This window comes from Gavia stellata, chromosome 10 (assembly GCF_030936135.1).
Source record: "Gavia stellata isolate bGavSte3 chromosome 10, bGavSte3.hap2, whole genome shotgun sequence".
NCBI classification, from domain to species: domain Eukaryota; kingdom Metazoa; phylum Chordata; class Aves; order Gaviiformes; family Gaviidae; genus Gavia; species Gavia stellata.
Genome location: NC_082603.1, coordinates 19,512,111 through 19,524,149, shown reverse-complemented (window position 1 = coordinate 19,524,149; position 12,039 = coordinate 19,512,111). Strand labels below are relative to the sequence as shown.

The 12,039-nt window shown below is 38.0% G+C and overlaps 1 protein-coding gene across 1 annotated transcript in view; it reads left to right on the top strand.

Moving 5' to 3' along the window:
* The window catches only part of HS2ST1 (heparan sulfate 2-O-sulfotransferase 1), a 78,002-nt gene that overhangs the window by 53,581 nt on the left and 12,382 nt on the right, over positions 1 to 12,039 (top strand). Inside the window, exon 2 of the mRNA XM_059821672.1 lies at positions 6,958 to 7,196. Within this exon, the coding sequence (XP_059677655.1) occupies positions 6,958 to 7,196 (239 nt within the window). The remainder of the gene's footprint in view (positions 1 to 6,957; positions 7,197 to 12,039) is intronic.

Below are 12,039 nucleotides of genomic sequence, written 5' to 3'. Positions count from 1 at the left end.
TTCCTGGGGCAACTTGAGATGTAGGCCCTTACCTGTCCTATGTATTATGTAACTAAAACACAGATTGACTTTATAGTACATGCATGGAATGTCTGGTCTTGAATGAGCATAGTGGGCCACAGCATAGTCTTTCATTAAAATATTCTGCCCAACAGAATGCAGGAAGAAAGATGTGTAAGACTGTATGTTAACTGGAGTTTTAAAAAAAAAAAACCAAAGATAAAAAAGAAAATACTTGGTCAGAGCTTAATCTTTAAATACTCTTTGCCTTACAAGTGCAGTTGATCGACTAAAAAAATCTGCAGAAAAAAGAGAAATGCAGGCTCTGATGTTAGAACTAGCTTGGATGTATATGTGGGATAGTGATTTTACTGTTGGGTAAACATTTTTAGTTTTTAGTTTAATATCAAACCCTTAACAATATCACACACTAATCAATATGCTTCTACTTACGTGTTCAAAATAAAGCCCTGGCATAAATGCTGTATTGAAATTAAATGACGAATATCAAATGCTAATGAAACTGTAGCAAGTTTTTCAGCATCACTACTTCTAATTTTCAAACAGCTGCTGCATTACGTTTTAGTTAACAATGTCGGTGCCTCCTTGCTGGTCCGTGTTGGGGTTTTTTGGGGGGTTATTTTTGCTTTTAACCAGTTTCAATGTGCATTTGTTGAAGTTTGAAAACAATTCTGACTGGACTGTTCTTTCTCGTTCTGTTCTGAAAATGCATTAACCGCTGTTAAAGAAAATGTTTTGACAGTGTTAGTGGGTTTTAATTGTTCACTGAACTACTGGTTTTTATTACAGGAGATCTTTTATACCTGTTTCTTTTCATGCCTTGCTGGAAAAAAACAAGCTAGAATGAAATTTCTGAAATTATTCATTAGAATCTCTTGACACTAAGGCAACTGAATTTTTAGAAGGGGAAGGAAAAGATGGGGTTTTTTGTCCTGACTGAAAAAACCATAAAATAACTTTCCTGGTATTATTTTGAGTTTTGTGCTCTGTTTCCGTCCTTGTATGAGCTTTGCACATGAGCTTCACTTGCTGTAGTTCAGAACTGAGCTCAGAGCACATATGTGCTGAGACTGTCCTGGAATTTGAGGACTTTTTAAAGACAAACATTAAATTAAAGGTTTTAGTAGGTATTTCATAGGCTGATTAAAGATAGCTAGATTTGCAAATGAGATGAACAGTGTCTTTTGTCTAAAATGCAAATAGCCAAAATGTCTCAAGGGTTAAGACATTTTTAATTAGGGAAGTTGTTCTGAGCTGCACAGATAAATATCTAAGAAAAGAAGAAAGCAAAAATGCCCGAGTTACTCTTTTTTTAGCTAGAATAAATTATGGCTATTGCATATGGCATTAGCAGTGATTTCTACAAGTGTGGTTCCCAGAATGGTATCTTTGTTAATCAAAATTTGTGAAGATGTGAAGTGATTGGCAGTAGCGTGTGTGTGGGGCCAGGAACACAATAGGACCGTCTAGCCTCTGTCTAAGGGCAGTGGTCTGCTGCTTGAGTACCAGTGTTCTCGCTAGTGTTAGCTTTCACTGGTGACTGAAAAAACTTACCTAAAATTGCAGTTTTGTTTCTTAGCAACCCCTTTACTATTTTTCTTAATAAAAATTTGGTAGGTTGGGGGTAAGTGTGCCTGTGTTGTGTAGTTTCACACTTAAGTTGTATTTGGTTTACGGGTGGAAAGTCACTCAGCTCTGATAAGCAGAGGCACTTTGCAAGACTAGCTGTTTGTACTTCTATCAAATAGCAAGCGTTTTGCTTTCCTTGTTTCTTAATGTTGATTGTAATATCTATATTTACCTCTGCTAATGGGGATCAGAATAGTTAATTACAGTTTTAAGGATGGTCACTTAGAGATGGTTGTAAGGATTCACACTTGAGAGAATCTGTATTCCCCCGGACTGGTTTTGAGAGTGCTGTAGTTACCAGAGCCAGAAGAGTTTGCTGCACTTTAATGACACCGCCCTGCAATGGCTCACCCAGAATTGCCTTTGAAAGTAGTAGACATTCATTAATCAGCAATAAAGAGATAGTAGGCTTCATGGAATACTTTTACAGAGGAATAGGAGAAACCAAAGGCTTGCCCAGAATACGTGTTGGCCTTTAAGTCATGAAGTTGCTAAAGAACCAGTGTAGTACTGGTAGAGCAGGATAGAGTTGTTATTCTTAAAGGTCTTTGAAAGAGTTTGTATGGTAATACTGATAACTTGAACAAATTTTAACTTTAAGTGTTTTTTATTAATTCAATCTATATTTTTCCCTGCAGTTTTAATTTATAGTGACACAAATCCTCCATGGCCATAAATCGTCATAGCACCATTGATTCTTTCTCTCTTCCTCTCCATCCCTGAAGTATTGATATAGAGCACATAGAGCAGCACTGCTCTGGTTTATAAGTAGTATGCTGCTAAACAGCTCCCAGAGGAGGCTGCATTTCAGTGAAGGATGAAGGCTACGTGTGTATGGTGGGTGTATAATTTGAAAATGAATCAGAACATTAACTTTGCTACATAATTATCGTTCATTTTTAAGCTGCTGTTCGGTTTTCATTCTTCATCAGAGGAGAATGGAGTCAATAGTGAGCGGGTTTTCGGTCCTGCTCTGGTTCAGAATTTAGGCCAATTGTGTTTAATGCAGCTTTTGGGCAGGGAAACAGCTTGAGAGCTGCTCAGTGCCTCAGGCTACCAGCTGCTTGCCTAATTGGCCTGGGAGCACAGTGGAAAGAAAGCTGAGACACCAAGTCAGCTGGCTTCAGTATTGTTCCCAACTAGAAGAAACCTGCTTATTGGTTTGAAGTGGCATCCAGTGTCATAGATACAGAGCAACTGTTTGCTCAGAGATGGTGCTATCAATACTAGCTGGCCGGTTCCTTCACATCAAGTCAGTGTGAGTGAAGGTTGAATCCACATCTTTTTCTTCTGTTGGGTAACACTTGAAGGCTGCTGAGCTAAAATTTATTTTAAAACTGAGCCTTTCCTCATCTGAGTGGGAAGTTTCACAAGGGAGCATGGCAGGTGCATAAGACATATTGAAGAGAGAGCCTGAATAATATCCGTAGGTATGTACGGAAGGAAAACAGACATAGAGGACAAAGAGCATGGTCTGGGGAAGTAGGGTTATATGCTCTGAATTATTCTGGATACTCAGTTAACTTGACTTTGACAGTCAGTGAATCTCAAAATGTATCCTCATCAAGAGTGGTAAGTGCTAAGCTGTAGGGGAAATAAGAGTTTCTGGTTTTGGTAGATTTTCATGTTAAGAAATATCAGGAGGTTCTTGTGCTTTTGTGAAGAATGTAAGGAATTTGAAATACTTGGTTTTGTTAACCTTTAAGTTGTTAAAATCCATGCCACTCTATTTTTTGGGGAAGATAATATTTTGTATGCAGTTAACACTTGGATTTGAAGTAAATGTTAATAAAGTTGTTTTATATAAGACATACATCTGTTTGAATATGCAAGGAATGTAGACAAATAACAGCTTATGATTGCAGTCATTTGTTTCTATAATTACGTAAATATTGTTCATTTGGGTTTTCAAATATTTTTATAGGCATGTATCTGTCTAGTGCATTTTCACAGGTGATTTTATTAGTTGAGACCCTAACAAAATAGGGCTAAGCAATCAAACTTGGTCTGTCCATTTCTCTCCAAGTTGATAAACTGCTTTGACTTGAGAGGGCAGCGATCTGGAAGATAAATAATTTCAGTTTTAGGTCTTAAAATTATCATGTATTATATTACTATGAAAAAGTGTCTTGTATTCAAAGTACCACTTCCTTAAATGCTGATTAGCTTTTTAAATTGATACAGTTCATTGGTGTAAAACTTAGTGTGGACAGTCTTAACCCAGTTTAGACATTTGCTCTTAATAATTTTGCCTAGATGTTTTTCTTACAAAATCAAGTTTAAATAGAATGCAATGAAAGCAATGATACTGTAGGACATCATTTTGTCCACAGAATCTCTGATAGAAAAGAAATTACCTAACCTGATTATTTTTTTTAACTGATTTCAGTGAAAGCAATCCAACCTTAGGTAGACAAGTTCTCATAATCAAAGTTGAATTTGCAGGGCTGTCATCTAAGGAGATTTTTGCTAAACAAATCATACTTAATAAATACCTAGCATCTTCTTTCTCCCCATCTTCCACATGTAAAAAGTCATTAAAGCATACATTGCATTTTCTGCTGTACTTCTAAAAACATATAAGCAATGTTCATTTTTCAACTGTTACAGGACTTTTACTTCTAGGATGATTTAAATTTTATAGAAGAGCAAATGAAGTAGTTAATCAAGTGCTTATGAACGCCTCAAATTCTCTAACTCCTGATTAACATCGTTGTCCCAAAGACTAGTCAGAGTTGCATGTTACCATCACTGGACCTCTTCCCCCTCCCGCAATAAATAAATAAATAAAAATCATATGACTCAAATCGTGTGCCATTTAACAGTTAAACTGAATTTTCAGAAAGTAACAAAAAAGCTTCCTGACTTCACAGGAAAAACTGCAAACTGTTCATGACTGGGAAAAACCGTAGCTTTTTTCAAAACTTGCAGTTTTCCTTGTTGTCCTATTAATAGACTACAGTGAAACAGGCCATTAGGATGGCTGACCAGGTTAGACACTTTCAGGTGCTTCATCTGCTTCTCACTAGCTTTAGCTTCACTTGCACTTCAGCAGTCTATATCCTGCACTTCATCTCAGCTTTTGGTTTTTAACTCTTGCAGTTATTTCAAAAAGGTGATTTCAGTTCTTCATCATAAAGATTAGTTTTCATTTTAATTTGAAGTTTAAAGCCTCCTTATTCTTTCATAATGCAACTGTCTGTGTACTTCATACTTGTGAAGGTTCTCCTCCTTGCATGGGTTCTCACTTTCCCCTCTCACCGTACAAAGTTGAAGGTGATTGTATGCAATAGCCTTTCTGCTGATTGCATCTAATCATACATCTTTTATATCTTATGCATAGCCTTTAAAGTGCACTTACCACGTTAATTCTTGAATCATCATGGTTTCAAATACCTCATTAGAGGAACACTTCTCATCAATCTTCTTGCAAATCATGTCTGTTTCTCACAAATGTTTACTTCTTACATGTAAAAGGGGAAGCTTTCCTCCACACCAGCCAGCCTCATCAGCCCTGGAGTTCTGTGCAGTTATGATTCAAATCTAGCTAAGATCTTCTACTGTGGTGTAGAAAATACAAATTAAATTTGTTTCATTTCAGGCTCTCTAGGTGGTACTCAGTATCCATGTAGCCTTGGGCAGCCATGTGGTTAACTATGTCCCCTACCAAATGCTTCCTCTAATCTGTTACTGGCAGGAAGGGGAGAGTTGCCAGTCCCTTTTGTTGTAGCCATCTTCAGATAGATGAAACCTGAGTCTGTTGCCTCGTCTCTTTCCAAAATAGGACGTTTGCCAGCAGTGATGGGAGAGGTAGCAAATGAGAAAGGAAGGAGCAAAAACTGTGACTGATGTAGTGGGGAGCAACAGATGTCATGTGGAAAATTGAGATATACTCAATAAGCATTTTCTACAAACATTTTCGTACTGATGTAACTTAGTTATGGGGTGTGAGATACGAGCATATGAGAGAGTGAGTGAGTTTAAGCTTTGAAGCATTTCAGACAGATGGAAGTTTGTGGTTGAAGACAATTTATGTGGAATTACAGGCTAGTGGTGTTCACAGCTTAATGATTCTGCTTTAAAAGTGATTTTATGTTATAATTAAAGAGATGTGGTGAAAGAGAATAGAAGGAGCTGGGTTACAGGAAGCAATGGAAGTAAAGGCCAAGAGCTGCTGCTGTTAAAAGCATGTCATCTGGAAAGAGCTATACCTTGTGTAAGAACATAATACAGAGAATTACAGGTTACTATTGTGGTACCGACTTGAACTGTTGGCCAACGCAGATTTCTTTGAATCATTTATTGTGATATTGCCTTTAATAATGTGTTCAGAAAAGGTGCTTTGACATCTGTATTACAAATCATATTAAAGTATATACTTATCTATAACAGAACAATGCTGTGTCTGAATCAGCACAAAGTATTTGATATTCAGCAGCAGGGAAAAAAAATAAATACTGTGATACTGTGATTTTTATTTTCCAAATAGGCTTTTAGCACTTGAAGCAGAGTTCAATTACTCAGAGTATTGCCCTTTGTATAAAAGGAAAAATGGTTTATTTGCAATGTACTCACTTTGCCAAAATGTCTTGTTCGTAGCTTGCTTTTCCATGTTTCTTTCTTTTTGATGTATTTGATGTATTTCAATACTCAAGAGATCACTCTTCACCTTAATGTTAACTGTTTTGTAAGAAACTCTTTCTTCTATTCTTGTCAAACTTGAAATTAATACATCTAACTGATTTTTTGCAAACTCATTTATTGTAATGCTTTACACTTGGGGCTTGTAGCAATTAAAATAACAAAACAATGGTTTCATCTGAATTCCAGTGCCTTTACACAATTATTTGACTGAATCTGTAGTGTTAGCATTTGTACTGTTTTCAGAAAATTCATATTCTCCAAATTGCTTGAGTTATTCCTTTTATTACAATTTTTAAATAGGTGGTTTGTAGAAATTATTTGGGATATTTTGGGGATTTCACCATTTTGATAGTGCTTTATAGACATTTTTCTTTAGAGACAATGGCTTGCAGTAACATTAGCATGTGTCACAGAATACAGTATGTGTTCCCCAAGTATATTGTCTTCTAGTCTTTGTGTTCTGTGTCACACTAACTCACCTTTTATCATTCATACATTTTATAGATTGTTTTGCTTCAGATGTATCAGAAACATATATGAGAGGAAGCGTTTCCTTTATTGCTGAGGAGTTACTGCTTTTCACCAGGTTATTTGCATTCTATGGTTTGGACTTCAAAATTGGTGATACTTACATCAAAATTTTGTGTTTGTCATCCTTAACAGAAAGGGCTATTGCAAGACATGAAGTCAGAGAAATAGAACAACGTCATACAGTAGATGGCACCCGACAAGATGTGGCACTGGATGAAGAAGATGATGTGGTGATTATTTACAACAGAGTACCTAAGACTGCCAGCACATCCTTTACAAATATTGCCTATGATCTTTGTGCAAAGAACAAATACCATGTTCTACATATCAATACAACCAAAAATAATCCTGTTATGTCTCTGCAAGATCAGGTAAGCTGCTGCATTTGGGATGTCTTTATTAAACAAGGCAAAAGTATAGAAAACTTTTTTGCTCTTGCAAACTTATATGGTCTCATGGAATTGGCTTTTATGTCACATTTTCCAGTATAAATGAGTTCTAATGTGTTTATATTTCCTTTGTAGAAAGTTAATATTTATTAAATAATAGGTTTAGGTTTTTGATGGGCTACTGGAGGAGGTAAGTATCTGTTTATTGGACAAAAACAAAGCTAAAGAGGGACACAGCTAGGGCAGAAATTACCTTTGTTGTTAAAACTGTAAAAGTTTATTGTATTGTCAACTGTATGCCTTTTGTCTGTGTAATAGTATTTGCCTGTCATCTCCACCTGCAGTGAATGCAGTCTTATGTGCTTTCCTCTCTGAGTAGTGCAGGCACTATGCCATGCTGTCAGGGCTATACTTCTGTCTTTGGTACTAGGTCTGGTCAGGTCTCATAGGTGATAAACAGGTAGAAAGAAGTGGTTGTAAATAGCTTGCACTTTAAAGGATGGGTCACTTCGCATCCACTTAAAGCTGTCACTAAAATCAGTGTAGTCCCAGGCTAGAAATGATCATAGCTACCATTGCATCAGATGATGAGTATTGAAAAAAGACGTTGAAGGATCAATGCTCTGTTTTTCTTGGGGTGGGGTGTGGTGAGGGAGTAGATGTTTTTGTTTTATTTTTAAAAAAAATATTTCTTTGCTCGTCGTGAGTGCACGTGCAGGGAACCCAGGTCAGAGGTCTGAAACACCACTATGTCATCATCCCTGTGTGTAAAACAAATGTTTCCAAACTCTCAGGTATGTACTACTGGTTGTATGCTGATCATCTTAAGTTGATATGCAGCAGAGGCAGGAGCTGTTCTGCATTGCAGCATGTCAGCACTGAGGCTTCCAGCTCCTTCAAGTGCATGCGTACAGGCAGAAGCAGCTCAGCACAGCTGCTGGAGCGGTGAGGCAAAGCAGATGGTACAGGCCCTCGATTTTCAGTTCTGTATGTGGGAGAAAGATTGAGGTAGGGATCTCAGTGCAGGGGACATAGAGTGTACTTGGGGTGGGACTGGGAACCTGTTTTGTGATAGTGGGGTTGTGTTACTGTTGGGGTTTTGCTGTTACGAAATCTTTTCCTAAATATGAAGGTGATATTGTCATATATGATTACTGAGATTACTAAGAGTAAATCTGGTAGCCTTCCCTATAGCCTTGTCCACTGCGTAGAACAAGTACTAAAGACCTACGCACCAACAGCAGAGTGATTTTTTCAAAAGATTTGACAAGCCTATATCTGTTAATTAAAAATCATGCTCAAGTCAGTCATAGTGCTGCACTTCCAACCACAGATTCTGGTTTTTTCAAGGTGTCTCTTTGAATTGTAGTGGCCTGTCCTGAAGGATAGGAAAGCTATTCTTCAGTTGTATAAATTAAACATAGGCAACCTTGCCTTACATTTCTACTTTTGTTTGAATTTCATTCAAATCAAATTTGTTCTTTACTGGCTCAGTTTTGCTTAAGAGAAACTCTCCTCCTCAACTTCCCTCTAATAATTACCTGTTGAAAAAGGAAAATCCATCAATGCTGGGCATGTATACAATACTGGCAGTCCTACCTTCATTTGATACTATGCTATTGTCCAAGGTAGTAAATTATACTGTTTAATTAGACAATTGATACTCCTTTTCTTCAGTGGCCATTAACTGGGAGATGCTTGACGATGAAAAACTTTATAGATTGCATAGTTGTTCAAAGAAGAAGTAGTAAGTATTTATCTTTAGTATATCGAGATATCAACGTGCCATTGTAAGTCATAACACGTAATTCTGGAGATGGCAAGTGTGCTGAGTAGTAGCTGAGGTAGGTTTACTCTTCGTGGGCTTGGATTTGCATGAAATATTCACATTCCACTTTCATCAGTATAGTTCACTTGAGTGCATTAGGTGTATATGCATCAGTAGTAAAATACATAAACATATCATAAAGGCAAAATTGTTTTATCAGTGGTACTGTTTGTTAAAGCAAATCTCCCTAAGCAAGGTGAAGATTGTCTTGGATCTAACATAAATTTGTAAAAAAAGTGAGCCCTCCATTATGCACTACTTCTGCTGTACTTTGTCCAAACTACTCTAATTCTGTAACAGATTTTAAGTTCTCTGCCCATATGTGAAACCTTTACTTCTTGAATGCAATCTGAAGAAAACCCTATTTAAAATCCACTCCAAATATAATCTGTATTTGATTTGAGATAATCCGGTAAGAGTCCCTAACACATCCATTTTAGTTTCAGATGGAACTTCTCCCAGCAGCCCTCCTTTCTTTTGCAGCTTCTCTGACAGCAGGATCCTGGGAACTGCCCCTCTTTCCACAGGTTGGGCCTTTTCTTTGCAGCCAGATGAGTGCCATGTTGCCCATGTTGCATTTCTGACCTGTGTGGTCTATAACAAAAACACTTGCTTTCATTAAATCAGAGTAGTTGTTTGGTTGGATTTTATTTGTTGCTTGCATGTTTCAGTACTGATACTTTTTGTCCTGATATGTATGCCTCTGTTATGGCTAGTTGGATGGCATACCAGCCACACAAACTTTAGCTTTTTTGTTACATGGTGAAATTGTCATCTAAAACATTTAAAACAAAATTACCATTCTGTCTTGCAGCATGTATTCTTGATACATTATTAGAAAAGGGGGTATGAGAACATGTTCTCTGTACTGTTGTTGTGAACATAGAAAAGCCATGGTACAATTATCCAGCATTTCAGTCCCTCAGCTTGATGTTTTCTGTTCCTTGTTCTTTTTTCTCTCGCAGTTTCTCTCTCCGTTTTTCTCAAATGAGCAACCTGAAAATGTATAATCTTCCAAATGTATTCTAAAACAGTGGCCTCTCAGAGGATAGTACACTCATACCGACTTTAGTAGTACTTACTTCCTCTGCTGGTGAAGGTTTCAATGGCTGTCAGCAGTGAACCAAGTAAAAGGCTGCAGCAACTCTGTTAGAAGTGGATGTACTGTCATGTGCTCCTGAATATTTAAGAACTTTTCTCTTGGAGTTAGATGGCCTAGTGAGTACTAGTGTCCTCTGCTGTACGTGTGCCAATTGTATTTTTCCTTCTGAGAAAGAACTGCTCATGCGAGGCAGGTATCCTGCCTGTACCATGGCTGAACTGGTGAACTCTGTCTTTTCACCATCTCACAAAATTGCTTCTCAGCTGCCCTTGCCTTGAGCTTGCTTGTGGTTTCTCACGGCATGCAGCCAAAGGTGTGCTGCTAGCCTATTTCCAGCGTTGCTGACCCCCTGATTTAGAGGTAACTAGAAGTTATCAGCTTGTATGACAATTTGGATAGCTAAGCTACCAGTGCCTTCCTGCAGAGGGATTCTGATTCAGTCATCCCATCATGCTTGGTCTTTAAATCTGAATCTGAGATTTCCTAATGGGGACACCGTGCAGGTCTTCAGTCTTCTTTGAGAGGCCTTTTTTTGTAGTTCAAATGGAAAATCCTCATGGGTCCTCACCAGGCTGGGCTTGCGATATTCAACCCCCCAGTTATTTGTTATTTTAAGTCAGTTATTCAGCAATTGACAAACAAAACTAGAATATAATGGCATGAAAAGCTGGGGCTTTTTTGGTATCCTGATACCAGGCCACAAGGTAATGACCATACCACCTTCTGGGGGCAGAGGCGGGGGGGGGGGGCTGTGGGGGGGGGGTGGGGGGGTGGGGGGGGGGTGTTCAGACTGTAGAGAAGAGGGATTGATGGAAGCAGTTAGTGAGCAGAGGTGACAGCTTACAACATCACTTTGTTTGCACATACGGATTTCCAAGGGCTTTTTGCTCAGACCAAGTATGCTGGGTTTTTGGTTGTGGTTTTTTTTTTTCTTTTGCCTCACTGGGACTTGTTTTAAATTCTTATCGTCCTAGAAACTGAATGTATTTAACTTACCTTTCAGGACATCTTACGCCCCCAGAGTACGTTTGATCTGGCTTTTTAATTCAGTGAAGCTCAGCTGATTTCTCACTTACTAAAGGCTATGAAACAACTTTGTAGCTGATTATATAAAAGCACCATGAAGCAACCTCACAGGAATTCCATTCACGTCTATGTGAACTTTTAAAGTAACCTCAAATTTTATTCATTTGGGTTCAGATGGAGAAGCTTGCTCGGTCTCTTAAAAGCTCCAGTATCTGCTAAGCCCTGAAAAGAAAGGTAAAATTGATCATATTTAACAGTACGAAGCAGCAAGCAATATTAATCTCTACCCTAAAATGTGTGAATCCAGACTCATTAGGCTGTCTGTGACCTGAAACAATTCTCATTTTTGGGATGCTGCAAACTGTGAGGGGGAAAGAAAAAAATCTCTTGCCTGCAGGCTAGTTATAGGTGTTAAAAACTTAAATTCTCAGGGGCACAGCGTGTTGCTGGTCCATCTTAAGGCAGATGTAAATGTCACAGCTGTCTTATAAAACCTTCCTAGCCTTCTTTTAGCTTGCCTGGTGTTAAAGTTAATAAAAGGCTAGAACATCCATCCTGTGTTCATAGAAACTATTTCCTTAGCAGACAACGACATTGCAGGACAAAGACAATAAAGGGTTTTTTTAACTATTACTGGAACATCTAAAGTTTGATGCCAGATGGTGGCGTGGGGAAATAAGGCAGAACTGACCCTTGGGATTTTGCGCTTAACATTTCTCTGTGTCTAGTCCTAGTCTACTAGAAACTGAAATTTAGCTAGTGCTAAATTTCAGAAAGCTTGTTCACGGAAACGTAACTGAAATGTACGCTTTAATATGCATGCTGCACTACACACAATAGGTAGCATAACTGATTTACTTGCAGAGTTG